This window comes from Akebia trifoliata, chromosome 5, assembly GCF_017979445.1.
Source record: "Akebia trifoliata isolate Shusen 1 chromosome 5, ASM1797944v1, whole genome shotgun sequence".
In the NCBI taxonomy this organism is placed as follows: Eukaryota; Viridiplantae; Streptophyta; class Magnoliopsida; order Ranunculales; family Lardizabalaceae; genus Akebia; species Akebia trifoliata.
Window position 1 is genome coordinate 6,614,794 of NC_141379.1, and position 15,880 is coordinate 6,630,673.

General features: G+C 36.8%; 1 protein-coding gene across 3 annotated transcripts; it reads right to left on the reverse strand.

The window, feature by feature from the left end:
* Positions 1-2,064: 2,064 nt before the first annotated feature.
* Positions 2,065-15,467, reverse strand: LOC147401299 (SNF1-related protein kinase catalytic subunit alpha KIN10). 3 transcript variants are annotated; one of them, XR_015178430.1, is made up of 11 exons: positions 13,843-14,030; positions 9,520-9,704; positions 9,211-9,393; positions 8,949-9,080; positions 8,557-8,742; positions 7,520-7,609; positions 7,053-7,136; positions 6,397-6,537; positions 3,467-3,703; positions 2,713-3,341; positions 2,065-2,591 (listed from the first exon to the last, which is right to left on the reverse strand). XR_015178430.1 is itself a non-coding variant. In XM_086442513.1 (11 exons), the coding sequence occupies exons 2-11, from the start codon at positions 14,024-14,026 to the stop codon at positions 2,478-2,480; spliced, it is 1,536 nt and encodes a 511-aa protein (XP_086298639.1). In that variant the 5' UTR covers positions 14,027-14,030; positions 15,259-15,467; the 3' UTR covers positions 2,065-2,477. The 3 variants fall into 3 exon arrangements, 2 of the variants coding, with proteins under 2 accessions (XP_086298639.1, XP_086298638.1); XM_086442513.1 differs by lacking the exon at positions 2,713-3,341 and adding an exon at positions 15,259-15,467; XM_086442512.1 differs by lacking the exon at positions 2,713-3,341 and adding an exon at positions 15,126-15,466.
* Between the last annotated feature and the right edge of the window lie 413 nt (positions 15,468-15,880).

Here is a 15,880-nt window from a genome sequence, read left to right on the forward strand (position 1 = left end):
ACCACCTCCTCCTTCGGTATAAACACCGAGAATTCCTCATATTGCTCTTCAGGCAAATGGGTTTTCTGTCGAGACTCGAGAGAGAGAGAGAGACGAAGGTTTTCGATGGAGACGAAAACGAAAACTGATGTTTTTCAGTGTTCTGTCGAGACGAAGGGAGAGAATGAGAGTTAGTTTTAAAAAAAAAACGAGAAAACAGAAAAGTTAGGGAGTTTTTTTAAAATATAAGAAACTCCATTTCTTAGTTGGAATAAACGTTTCAACGCATATGCACCGTCCGTTTCTCACCATCCAACTTCAGTTTCTCATATGGTTTTCAAGACGTCCGTCGAACCATCCCCTCTATATATATCTGTGAGATTTCAGTAATGCATTCTACAATGCTTGCAATTTATAAAACATCAAAATATACTACTCAAATTATTAAATAATATATCTAATAAAACACAACGGTGAGACCCACTTGAGGGGGATAAGCATCTCATTAGTTACAGTGACCTCAATATTGATTTTTTCCCTCCCCTTTAATTTTAGAGTCGTGCTGGATTGACCTTAGGCTATCTCGATGAAAAACATCTCTGGTTCCTATCCACTTTCATGTCAAGAAGTGCAATACGAGGTTCTAACTTGAGGTCACTTCAACATTATTCTTAATTTTATTGTCTTTACTCTCTTTCTCATTCACTCTCTTTCCTTTTTCAATAATACCTTTCTAACTTTACTCTCTTTACTTTTTTACCCTTTCAACCCCAAAAATTTTTTAATAATACCCCTCTAATTTTATTATTTTACCTCTTTTAACCCTTTAACCCCCAAAGAGGATGCCTGTGCTATAGGCACAAGTCAAGTTTACACTCTAGTCTATATAACAGAACACAAGTATGGAGTCACCTTTTTATGTGAAATAAATTACCATCTAATTAGGATAAATATCTCATCCAACAATAATTTATAAGACCCATTTTATCGTATTTCCTCTTCACCGTCTCTAACTTTACTATATTTTCTCTTTTAATCTTTGATCCCACTTCATTATTTTTCATCTTTTACCCTCTTAATCTCAAATAAATTTAATGATACCTCCTAATTTTTTTTTCACTTTACCCCCTTAATCCCAAAGAGAATGGGACGGACGAACTCTAGTAGAAATATATGGAAGGATCAAGGCTTTTAGTAAGTTTGTCAAAATAAAATACTAAAAATACAAACTTGAAAGTAGAGAATTTTATAGCAAATCTTGTTTGTTACCAACTGTTAGAAATTCCTATATATGATGTGTAAGTTTTTCAAGGTGTAAATGTAACGTGAAAACTAATGTATTTTGTTAGATAATTGGGGTGTTTTCCTTATAAATAAAAATGTTGAATTGGCATAAGTAAATAGCTAAAACACTTCTGTAAGACGACAATGTGCTCTTCATATCCAAAACACAACCCTGAATTTTGGAGTTTATTCTCATCTTGGGATACATGGTGCTTTGTATCATAGCATACTACATTCCATTAAGGGCCTTCTCCCAGAATAATGGTTCCTCCAAAGTCAGCTACTTTACTCCACTCAGATGCACATACAAATCGAGCTGAGCTGAGTTGAGTTTTAATACTTCAATTACAATTTTCTGTTCAAAGCTATTGACCCAATCAATATCAATCGATCAAGGTTTAAAATGTTGTATCAATTGAATGTTTTGATCAAGCTTTGATTATCGGCTGACACATTCAATACAAACCGATACATATTCCAAAAGAGTCCTGATAAAATGACTCGCCAAGTGGCATACATACTCAATCGACTCACTGACGTGGGCAAGTTTGGAAGCCATAGATCTTTCCACCTCAGGATACACTTCTATTATATCGGGAAGTGCAATCGTGTATATCGAGGAAGAAAGATCTATTGTGCCCAGACTTGTAATGTCAGTGAGTCGATTGAGTATGCCATCCGGTGAGTCATTTTATCATGACTCATTCCAGAAACATTCAATGTTCTGTATCGGTCTCGGCCGATACCGATACACATTGGCTGATGCATTCCGATATTTTAAACAATGCACCACAGTACCTATGATGAAATAATGCGAGCATCAAGAGTTCCATTGTTTAAGGGCAAAACATCTCCAATCTGCAGAACTTCAGACTCCTGAGTAGAAACAGATATAGCAGAGTGGTTCACTTGAGACTAGTTTAATTCTGACAGACAAACTTGAGGAACTTAAAAAACTGAGGTGTCTTTAAGATATTGACACACAAGTCCAGTAACATCCAGCCTGGACACTACTGCACGAATTAGCCAAAAGTACCTTCTTGGGTAAGTGCTGGAGATTGGCTCAACCCAGGACAGAGCATATAACCCAAAAAAGGAGGGCGATGTAGGTGAAACCACGAGTCTTGGAATATACAGCAGAAGTGTTAAAGGCATTCTTTATTAACAGGTATCGTGAGAGATTCATAGTTATGGCTTCTCTAGGGATCCTAACACTAAAGGACCCGAAGCTGCGCAAGGAAAGCTGCACAAAGATCCAAGAAGATGAATTGGGGTCCACTGACCCTCTGTAGATCAAGCAGGTACTTCTCCTCGCGAGTCTTGTACAACTGTAAATTAGATGATAGACCAATATCAGTATAGTATATTAGTGTCGTAATTGGGTGAACTGCTGAAACCATCAACAGATACAAACTGAGCATTCTGAGTAGCCTCAAACAAAGTTATTACCATTGTTAGTAATAATGGTACCATATCGTGAACAGATAAATATGAACAAGCGAACCAAGCTTGCGAACCGATCATGGAAACCAAAGCGAACCAAGAAATGAATTCTCTCTACCTATTCCTAGTAGTGAACCATGAACCCGAATTCGAACCTAACAAACTGACAAACCAGGTAACAAAGGCCCCAAATGCAAGGATTTCAAATCACCACAATGTCCTGAAGAGAATGAGTAGACAGTAGTGCAGCAATTGCAGTAAATGTAACACATAAGCAAGATTGATGGGTTCCTTGGCCATGAATGGTTCCAATTGGAGATCCAAACCATCCGAGATTTCCTTGTTTTTTTTCTCTTTTTCTAAAATGATGATCATATTTAAACCACCTATAGAAAAAAGATTGATATGGTTGATAGGCAAGGATCAATAGATCAAGTTGAAATTAGTACAGATTTTCTTGCTGGGGAGAGAGAGACTGAGAAGCATGAGGCCACTACTCAATTATTGGAAGAGAAGTTGGCCACGGAGAACAGCAAAGTCACTCAAGCTGTTACCAGAGCTGATTGGAAAAAATTAAGGGTAGATACATAAAGCGATATCTCACATCCTTGCATTTGCGATAGGAGTTCTTTCAACTTATCAAAAAAAAAAAAAAAAAATTCTTCAGTATTGCATTCCCCACAAAGAATTCTCATAAATATAGAATTTTCAATTAAAAAAAAAAAAAAAACTTGACGGAAGAATGAGAAGGTTCCCATACCTGCACTTCAAACTTGACCACATTCAATAGTGTGATGCCAACACCATCATTCTCAACAATGGAAGATTCATCCCCAAAATAATTGTTCTCGTGCACAGAATTGTTAACCATGCCTTCAGTGCAGCCAGGAAACCATCTGCATTTCATGTTGTAGTGCCCAATTTTCTTCCAAGCCACATTCAGTTCTTGCAGAGCTTTGAGAACTTCTGTCATTACCTCTCGAGGATGGGCTCGAGACTGCAAAAGAAATCATACAGAAATATCAACAATGAACTATAGAAAAGGGAACCACTGACTTCCACATTGGAAAATGACATGAAGCCGGCTTCCCCGCCACTGCCGTACCCATGGCAGAACCTAACTGTTGGGAACCCATAATTCAATAATTCAGTTGTTCATACCAATGATAACTCTAGAGACAATGAGGGACCTAAACAGAGGTGTCAATGGGTCGGTTCCTGTTCAGTTCCTAAGGCACTTAGAACCATAACCATTATTTTTTTTTTTTTCAGTTCTGGTTCCAAAATAAATGGAACGGGCTGCCAAAAAAGACAGGTACCCATCGGTCTTGGTTCTCAAGAATTAAATGAGAAAAAAAGTATTTCAAATCATTGTACAAAAATTTAAATAAAAAAGAATTCCTTTCAACAAATTAATGTATTATCTACAAAAATTTTTACTTAGGGCATGTTTGATTGCATGGCAAATCATTTGCCACGCAAAACTCTTATTTTTGACAACAAAACAAACTAAAAAAGACAGATAACACGATTTGCCTCACTCTTGAGAGTTGCCACTTCAAGTGGAAAATCTTTTCTCATTCCTCGCTCCCATAGTAACAAAAATTGGCGATTTTTTGAAAAAAAAAAAAAAGCAAATTGCATCCCTGACGATTAAAACAGTAGAAAAACGCGACTTTTTCATGTGTAACAAAAGTTGCTGTTTTTTTCACAGGGACAAAATTTTAAGCATTTTCTCTCGTTTTTTAAATGTGGGATTTGATACATAATAGAATTTGGTAATTTATAAACGTAAAAAATATGGGATTTGATGATAATAACTTGATTTTATGAATTTTCATTAGATATATATTTTTTCATAACTTTAATATATTTTTTTATCTTTTATTTTCATCGCTTCGTTTTTTTTTTTTTTCCCATTTTTAACATTTTTCCTAAGTTTTCCCTTGCTGACTTAAACCTGTACTCTTTGTGACTATGAGTCCCTCCTAAGAAAACGATTTGCCACAGTTAATTAAAAAAAAACACTATTAATTTAAAAAAAGGATAACGCTAAAGTAACATTGTGGGGGACATTTCTGATGTGGAAGTGTCTAGGAACCATAGATGCTTTTCATCGACACACTTCCATGTCAGAAATGTCCCCCATAATGTTACTCCAGCACGACTCTTGAAAAAAATACCAAGAAAAAAAAAAAAAAAAACTGTTCAACCTAAATCACTGTCTCACTGCAAGTTCTCTCTTTCTCTGTCTCTCTGTTTAGAATTTAAATGTTTCTTGTTGTAAGTTGTTGATGTAATTTTCTAACTTTACATGTTACTCTAGGTTTTTTTGATTGGTTGTTGTATGTTGTTGGTAACTATGATCGAAATCACCTCTGGCCTCCAACACCACAGTCCTCTAGGTGATTGTATGTTGTTGGCAAGTAAGGTTGAACTCACCTTGTGGCATCCAACACCACAGTCCTCTAGGTTTAGACATTGTCGTGGGTTGATTGAAAAACACTTTCCATACTAACTTAGTAAGATTTCAAGTCATACTAGGATTGCTTAGCTCTAATGGATTACCACATTGGCAATCCAACACCAGTCCTCTAGATTTCATGGAAAAACTTAGATCCAGCTTCTTTTTTTCAAAAGGCTAGTATATTTTGGGCTTGATCCAAGGTGTTGAAAATGGATGGCTACCAAACTCAGAAATTTAAAATTAAAATTCAATGGTGAAAATCAACTTTTTTTTTTTTTAATTCTTTTTTATTTTAAAGTCCATAGAATTTTGTCCTCTACAACCATGTAGCCTCGGACCATGTAGTTGGATACCACAAGGTGAGCTCAACTACCCTTAAGTTAGATTTGAAATCTCACTAAGTTAATCAGGCCAGTCTTACTTTGGTTAATTTTCTTGGTGACCATCTTCAGCCATGTGTCAGGTTTTTTTTATGTTGATTTCTTGATTACCTTTTTTTTTTATCAGCCATGTGTTAGGACTTCAAATTTTCTGTGAAATTTTCCATGATGTGCTCAAACAGTGGAAATGGATTTGTCTGTGCAAATCATTTGCTTGGCAAGTGATTTGCAAGGCAATATTTTCTCTGCAATCAAGCACGCCCTTAGTTATAATTTGCAACACTAAAGATAAAAGTTAATGATTTTTTCAAAAATAAAAATTTATCTTCTTTAAAAGTAAAAAAATTTTAGAAGAGAAAGCTCATTTTAAGCTACAATCCATATTTTATATGAAAAATTGAAGAATTTTATATAATATGCATTAATTTTAAAATAAAAGAATACCTTAATTATCTATAGTATAAAAAGAAATGACAAAATAAATTGATTCCAGGTACCCATCAGATAGAACCTAACGGTTCCCGTTCCTTACGATCCGGTTCCATTTTAGAGCCGGCTCTAATCGGTTCCAATAAAAAGGGAACCAGACCGGGGTTTTCGGTTCCAGTTTGGTTTCAATTAAATGGGTACCCATCGACACCCCTAGACAACCAATTGAATTGTTTTTTAATAGCCAAAAAAATAAATCACAGTGTTAGAAAAAGTGCAGATCTGGGATAGTCAAAGTTCATTGAATCGGAAAAACCTTTAAAGATCGCGGTGAGTTAGACCACTCTAGAACAGTAACTCATGTATGGGGAAAGCAGCGAGACGGTTTGGTTTGCATCAATGAAACTAAATTACCTGAAGTCCAAGAGCCCATTTCCTCTCAACTGGGAACTGGGGTCTTAGGCCGATTCCCTGATGATCCATATATCCTGGAAGGTGAAGCCCAACAGCCGGAGATGCAGCTTCGCTTGGATGCATACGGGTGATACCACACTCCTGGAGAAATATTCGGAAACACATAACAGCAGATGATATTAAGTTAATACATTAAGGACTAAGAACATCTACAGTATGTTGGTACCCATCAAACAGATTGCACGAACCGATCTACAGATGGTATAATTACACACAAGGTGCACATGAGGGAGGATGGGGCACACCATTCAATGGGTTCTGCCTAGTAGATTTCCTATCAAAAGAAATCAACTCCAGCTTAATGATTTATTTAACAGATTCTTTCGATGGCAATTAAAGAAATGGCACAAACCAAAATAAATTCCAGAAAAGAGGGAAAAAATGATTGTTGATCAGGTTGACTTTCAGGTGGGAGATTTAATTTCCTAAGTGGGACCCACCAGATGGTGATTTCCATAACCATGCACGGTGTACCTCCGCACTGATATACCTTTTTAGACTGTAAGAGAAACCAACCCAAAGTGTTTCCTCATAATGAAAATAGAAACCCTATACAATGTAGAGTAACATTTAATAACTCCAGAAAGCAAACACACCATTGATTCCTGAAACTCAGCTCCTAAATACCCGCTGGTAGCTCGGAACCGGTTGTCCAACAGCAAATAATATGCAACGGTTGCCTGAAAAAGTTGTAACAAGTTATAAAAAAAAGGACTAAATTTCAAATTATTTATCCAAAAAAAAAAAAATTATATTTTTCAAATTACAACAAATGACTTAAATCGCTAGACTGTCCTGCATTTTACCGACTTGCCAGACAGTAAAAGGGCATTTTTGGTATTTTTATTCAAAATACAATGTTGGACTGTCTAGCGAGTTATTAAAACGTTGGACAGTCAACATTTTAATTTGGTTTTAGTAAAATTTAAAAATTAGTATTTTTTGATAATTAATGAGAAATTGGGCCCGTTATGGTAATTTTCCCCCCAAAAAATGTAGAAGGCTACCACTAAAGGAAAAGTAGAGAGCAAATACTTCAGTCAAAATATCAGGTATTGGGTACCTCATTTTGTATTCTGTTGCGAAGAGATTCAACCAGATGATTCCTGTCAAATCTCATTTTAATCACTTCCTGAAGAATGTCTTCATCAATCTGAAAGAATGGCAGCATAAATAATAGTTGAGTAATAATTTTAATGAGCAACAATAAAACAGAGAATAATCCTGAATTATGACATGGCAAAAGAATAACAATGGGAAGATCACATGGACACAAATAGAACACACCTAAATCCATCAATTAGTTGAGGATCTCTCAACAAACCTTCTAGATACACATTATTTCAAAGAACCTGCAGATGATAATACATGTGTGTAACACATATGAAGTAAAATAAAGGCTATTAGCATCTTGTAAGTTAAATAACCTGAGAGGAGGTTCTACACTATATATAATATTAAAAGTAATATGTTTGATCATTTGTCCTTCGTTACGAAGCATAAAAGAAAAGAACATAAAAACTTAAATGATCCTTTTAGAACTACCAGGAAATCACAAGTTCAAATGCATTAAATGGATGTATCTCTCCAAATATCACATATCTGTGTCTTAAGACCAGAAGGTCTTCGTGCATGATGTGTTAAACAACCAACTACTGCGAAAGACCAATCTGTTGGAGAGGGGCAGAACTATGAATATAAGAGGGCCACGAGACTTAACTGGGGTATGACACACCCAAGAGTGGAAGAAAATATACACCCAACACTCCTCCTCACCCATAAGGATGTATAGCATCGAAACCGTGACTTATACTAACCTAGCACTCTGATACCATGTTAACCAACCAACTACTCCAAAAGACTGATCTATTGGAGAGGGGGAAAACTATGAATATAAGAGGGTCACAAGACTTAACTGGGGTATGACACACCCAAGAGTGGAGGAAAATATACACTCAACATGATGCACGGGCCGAAAGAAGAAGAAAAAAAAAACTCACACATTTTAGTGAATTCCATGAAAACATAAGCTACTTTGCCAGCATCAGATCAAAAATAAAAATTACTCAGAATATTCTAAGAAATTCAATGCATATATACCTTTTTTGCCTGTTGCGTTGTATCTGGTGGAGGCACAGCTAAATAGCGTGGAAGATGAGCTTGGAACCATGGGTGCTGACGGATCTCAGGAATTGTCATTCGCTTCATAGGATCAACCACAAGCATCCTTGGAATCAAATCCCTTGCTCCAGGTGATAAATGGCTTGGAAGAGTATAGATTCCACCCTGATGTGGAGGATGGTGCAAATCCAAGGAAGGGTAATATCAATCTCTAAGCAAAAAAAAAAAAAAAAAGAATACAAATTGACAGAATAAATCTCCAACCCAATGCATGTGAGGGAACCTACCATCTAAAATATTTAGGTCAATATTTAGATTTTAGACATTGTGATGTGTGCGGAAGTGAAATTGAAGTAGTTATGAAAAGATACCTTTATCTTCTTGAACAGGTTGGGAATGTTTTCATCATCAAAAGGAAGAGTACCACAGAGAAGAGCATACAAGATAACTCCACAGCTCCAAACATCTACCTCAGGCCCAGCATATAGCTTTCCAGAAATAACCTGTAAACGAGACTACTGGTCATAACCTATGGACTTCGAACATTGGCCTAGACAGTCTCTCATAATTCATTCTGCAATATCCAAAAATACAAAGCAAGATTTCTAGATTTTGATGGTATTCCCTCCATACCTCAGGAGCAGCATAGTTTGGGCTTCCACAACTTGTCTTCAAGAAATGGCCATCCCGCATGATATTGCTCAAACCAAAATCAGCAATCTTGACATTGCACTTTGAATCCAAAAGAAGGTTCTCTGGCTTAAGGTCCCGATGAACCACCATGTTTCTGTGGCAATACTCAACACCAGAAATAATCTGTTTCCAGAAAGACATTGCACTATATTAAAACTATAGAGAGTTTAAGAAAATGTCTCTTTTAAATCATTCAAGATATAAAACATCAGAGAGAAATGTTACAGCCAAGAGAACAGATATTTCTACCTGCTGGAAAAAGTTACGAGCTTCATCCTCCTGTAGCCTACCCTTCTCTACAATGTAATCAAAAAGCTCTCCAGACTTCACATACTCCATCACTACATAAATATCTGCTTGTGTCTCTATAACTTCATAAAGTCGTATGATATGAGGATGCATGAATAGTCTCAGTATTTTGATTTCTCGTCTCACTGCAAGCATCAAGACACAAATCTCTCAGAATTATGGCAGTAAAACTCTTTCAGAATTATAATATTCAAATTATTTGCATTTCCATGGATTAAGTCCCTTGGGGTGTTGAAGCTACTTTACACAGATAATGTAGTGTTGGTTTTTTTTTTTTTTTTTTTGTGTGTGGGGGTGTGTAAGTTAAGAGATTATTGATAGTAAAAATGATTACAAACAAAGGAAACCTACCCAAGAAGTCTAAAAGAGAGCACCTACAAACTGACCTAAGAATAGGTGCACAGCCATCTCAACTACCCTAATCCCATCTAAACAAAGAAATCCTCGAAGAACACCCCCTTTTGGATGATGATACCAAAGACCTGGGTTCAAATTCCACCAGCACCGAGTTACTTAACTCATTAAAAACCGGCTTACCAATCCCCCCCCCAAAAAAAAAAAAAATAGAGTAGCTTTAACAGCCAGAATGATGTCTTGATCTTGAAGACTCCTCGGACCCCTCATATTGCAAGAGTAACCTCCTTCAAATAATCCTACCTCTACTCTAGTAATTAAAGCACGATTGAATTAATTACTGAATAGGGTGGACACCCAATGATGTCTCACCTTACAAATACACCAGCATACTGCAAAGGTAACTTCTCCCAAATAATCCTATCTATAGTAATAGAATCCAAACCAACCACTGAATAGGGTCGATACAGAATGGAGATGGGTCCAATATCCGTAAAATAGAGAGAAAAGGGAGACCAGATCTTAATAGGCCCATACAGTGAATCAAGAGGTAGTCAACCTTTTTGCCACTAGCTTCACACATGACAGAAAAATCAACAATAATTTGTCTATAGGTATTCATATAGCCAACCTGTTAAAGAGTTATAACTTATCAAAAGCAATGAACCATCCCTTCATTGGTTCCTTTATTTGTGGGTCAAAAATCTTGCCTAGAGTGGTTTTTTTCCTTTTTATTTATTTTTGTTTTTATTAGATTAATACCTTTCTTAAACTATTCCATCCCATTCTAGATTCCTCTCCAAAATCCACAACCATAGGGGGTTCTAACCCCTTTTGCTTCCCCACCAAAAAACTCTTATAGTATCATTAACATCCAACAACTACATTGCTATTTCTTGAATCTCCTTGACCACTTTTCAAGAAGGTTTGATTCATCATCCTTAATCTTCTAATGCTCAGATCACCTTTTTCCTTAGGAGTGCAAGAATTTTTTTTTGATCGATAAAGATAAATGTATTGATAGTCAAAGAAAACGAGGGGGGCAAAGGGACCACCCCAAAACAAAGGAAAGCGATACAACAAAGAAGAACGGAAAAACAACAAAGAAACACGAGCAACAAGCTATTCTCACAGCAAAGAACAAACCCTATCCCATCTTAATGGATATCCTTGGCAAAGCCCCCTCGAGCTTCTAAAATACCCAGATGGAGATCCGTTAACCAAGATCAAGAAAGTAGAAGTAGAAATGCATTTCTTAACCCACCATTCACCAAATCCCATCCTCCTCAACAGGTACTTCACCGGATTCCAATTCACATGATCATATTAGGCTTTCTCTAGATTAACTTTGCAAACTAACCCCGGAACTTTGAATTTTCTATGCGAGTCAATACATTCATTTGTTTTTAGGACCCCATCCAAAATTTGTCTCCTTGCTATAAAAGCTCCTTGAGCCGAATCAATGATATTACCTAGCACAGTCTTAAGCCTAGAAACCAAGACTTTCGAAATGATTTTATAGACCGAACTCACCAGACTAATCGATCTAAGATCTGTCATGTCTTCTATACTTGAAACTTTTGGAATCAATGCAAGGAAAGTGCAGTTAGAACCCAGATCTAGGAAACCTTCTTTGAAAAAGTCCTCGATAGTCACCATCACATTGTCTCTCACTGTCACCCAACAAGATTTAAAGATTCCCAAAGACAAACCATCCGGCCCCGTGGCCTTATCACTAATCAAACCACTAATCACTCACAACACTTCGTCTGCATCAAACAGTCTTTCAAGCCATCTATGCTGATCTAGGGAAATACTATCAAAATGCAAGAAATCTAAGGTAGGCATGTTCACGTGCTCCTCCGTATACAAATTGTAATAGAATTGCACCACCCCCTTGCACACCTCCTCCTCACCCACCTTCCACGAACCATTAACTTTAAGCTTCGAAATCAAATTAACCCGACTATGGAAATTCGCTATACAGTGGAAAAAGGATGTGTTCCTATGCCCCTCCTTGAGCCAATGAACTCTCGACTTTTGTTTCTAACTGATTTCCTTCATTGCAGCTAGCTTTTGAAATTCAACTTTAAGATTCACTTGTCTCAAACTCTCCCCAATGCCCAAACACCCTCTCTCCTCCTTACCATCAAGTTTTTGTAACTCCAACAGTGCAGCATTCTTCTTCTCAACCACAGACCCAAAGCTTTCCTTATTCCAAAATTTTCAATTTCTCTTTGATCGCTTTCAGTTTCAGCCTCAACACTTTTCCCGGCCTACCCTCAAACAAAAGATCATTCCACCAAGTATGAATCAACTCAGCAAAGTCTTGGTGCACTAGCCACATATTCTCAAATCTAAAGGGCCTAGGACGATTCCTCGTCTCTCCCGCCACCAAAGAGATAAGACAATGGTCTGAAATAGGATTCAGCAATTTTTCCTGAGGGAGGCCATTGCCCCCACCACCTTCTGCATATAGAATTCCACTCCGTTGCTAGTCTTTAGGGCCACATTAATCAGCAACTGAGACACATTACCTTCATTTCTGATGGACATTCATACCTTTAGTCCAAATTCCAGCATATTGGCCAAGATATGCTCTGAGAGATTCATTAAGTTACTCTGATAATCCTTATTGCTGATCTCCATCATTGTCGAAGGAACTGTCTTATTAGACATTGCAAGAACCCTTGCCTGTCGTTGTAATCACCCCAAAGCATCTCCCTCCTTATCAGAATTAGAGGAGGCCCCTCTTTCCCAACTTAATTGGTGACAGCGCCTAAGATCATGTTGGGATACTGTAGATTGATCCATCCTACCATAAAAAAAATTCCTAAAAATAGTTTTAATGTTTTTCACTGCTGATGTTGGCATGAAGAATAAGAACATAAATAATAGCACAATACCCGACAGATAACTTCTTATCACGATCATCCTCCATCCTTTAGACAAGTATGTGATCTTCCGCGAGTATAATCTCCACCTAACCTTCTCACTCACTAAATCCCAAATGACATTGGATATTCTCCCAAAGAAAGACATAGATGTGAAGTTGGCAAACTGCTCACCTTCTTCCACAATATGGGCGACATCTTCATAATTTACATGCCCTCCACAAATACCATCCCCTTATCCACATTATTATCATCATCATCATTTGTCTGTTGATGAGGATTTCACTGTCTCATTAATAACACATGTGTCCAGTTTTTAGTGTTGCATTGCAAATCCCAAGATCCTCCCAGATGGAGGGGTGTCAATTGGGTTCTCCCTCTTAACAGGCAAAGACAAAAGTAAGTAGTCTCATCTTTCTACGCAAAATTCCAGAAGGTCGGCATTCAATGTAAAATTATTGCCAAATGAATACTGGCATGTTATTGAAAGCATATACTAGAGCGTAAAATTCAGGTATATTTGAAGGAAAAAAAAGAGAGAATAGAATAGTCAAATAGCTGAGATAAGGAACTAAAGCAAATGGTAAATGATTCAATCAATCTGGTTCGCATCTGATTTATAATCCACTTCAATTCTGAAACATTGTGTAGTGGTCTGAGACAGAAAAAAATGGGGCTATATACTATGAAGCCATGAAGATGACGGACAATCACATTTTTCGTAAGTAAAGATACACCATAATTTATATGTATAATAAAATGAAATAACATAAAGTAAGAAGTAATATAATCACTAACGGATAAAAAGAATATCAGAAGATGAAACTGAGTGCGTGATTTACAACTTAGGCTACATATTTCAGATGAAAAAAGTGCAATATCCCTTTGAGCATCCATGTCAAAAATAAAAGCATGAATTAGTTAACCAGCTAAGAATCTACATTTCCATAACATTGTAAACAATTGCAAAGTTTGCAAGATAAATGGAGTCGACATCCAGGGGTAGTCATCACACCTTTTTCTTCCATGTCCATGTTCTTTATCTTACGACGATTAAGGATTTTGATAGCAACTTTGTGACCTGTCAGTGCATGCTCTGCAATTTTCACCTTACCAAATGAACCTATGCCAAGAGTCTTTCCAAGTTTATAATTTGGTAAAACTGTATCCGTGTTGCCTACTTTTCCACTTCCATCCATTTTCCTGTTATAATGCATGCTAACTGACAGTTAGAACAAGCATGTTTAGAAGAATATCATCATCATCAAAGTTCAACAAAAAATTTGGGGGCCGGAATAATGACTTGTATTCCTCCATTCGGAAGGGGTAGTCCTTGTCCCATTTTAAAAGGAGGTGGTGGCTCATAAATGGGTAAAAATCAAAAGGAAATAATATAACTTGAAATAAAAGCAAGTTAGCCACTTTGTACTAAGAGAACCTAGTATAAGCACTAATGCCCTAAATAAATCCCCATTACAGCCCTACTTGACGACTTCTAGGTGTCCTTGAGCAATATTGAGCCTTAAAAACATTGAGGCCCTGCTTGGTACTATGCAAATAATTTGCAAATGCAAAAGCTTTGCACCACAAATGATTTGCAGTGTTTTTTGCGCTGCAAACTATTTGCTGAATTTTGTAAAGGGTTTAAGAGGATCATGCAAATAATTTGCAACGCAAAAAAAATTCAGAATGTAACCAAGCATCTGTTAATTTGATTCCAACAAATTATTTGCATTTGCAAATGATTTGCTTCATACCAAGCAAGGTCTGCAGTGCGAATGTTTTGCAAAACACCGGACATAGAGTACTTGCAATCAACTGTTCTCGGAAAACCTATTCAATCAGAATCAAGTAAAAATAATAATTAAAAATAAAAACATTTCCATATTTAAGGGTGACCCCATCGGTTTTTCTTACTAAATACTAAGCCCACAAAAAAAAAATCCGTCAAATATACTATTCTCTCGTTTCTTTTGCCAATTTTTTGCTATTTGTAAATAAAATTTAATAAAATACGGAGAAATTGAGCTCCAGTGAGATAATATGGGCAAAAAACACAACAAAATTTCTAGCTTCTACAATCTAAAAGACCTGAATTTACGATAATTGTCTAATACAAGGTTCCAGCACAAGAGAACATAGAAATTTCTCGAAAAAAAATGCACAGAAAGGGAAATAGTCAAGGGGTTCAGACAGCACGATTCGAAACAGAAGAAAACCCTAGCTACCGAACAACATCAGAGAAATTTTTTTTATTTTTTTATTTTTTTTAAAAAGCTCAATCTAGACATAACTTACAGCAGAGAAATGGAGAATTAAAGATGAATCTAATGAGATCCGAGATCCTTAATTACACCGCTAACAATTGAGGAATTAGGGTTGCACAGATCCAAATGAAATTCAGTCTCCCTCTCGCTCTCCCTCTGCTTACCCCTTTGTTTGATTTCTTTCCCCAAAATTGTCTAGATACTCCTATCTTAAACCTCAGCGCGCATTACGCACCCAATGTTCTCAATAGATAAATCTAACTTCTGCTACACTTTTAACGCAACAGAGACAGACAGAGACAGAGAAAGAGAATCTGTGGGAGTTCTTCCGCAGGTGTGATGCGCAACAACCTCATCTTAACCAGACTCAAGTTTACACGTATTGATTCCATGACGACGTGATGACTCAGTAATTTTATCTTTCTTTCTACTAATACGTAACGAAATGATTTCCTGACGCACCATACGCCCCATGACGTGGCATGTGCTAAAACCATAGATATTTTCCTAGAGATACACAACTGAACATATTATGCGGATGTACAGTTTTGTATCCCGAGAATAAAAATCTTGTGATTCTAATCAATACCACGTCATAGGGCGTATAGGAGTGTATCTGAGAGAGCGCGTAAGTAAATCACGACTCTCCTGCTAATCCAGCCATATTTTCAAACTGATGACGTATCCCTTGACCATCGTCTTCCGTAATAGACCAACAGATAACGATCATACATGCCAGCCTTATCTGTTTTTAGAGAGGGTATATTGCCACAGAACTTCACTAAA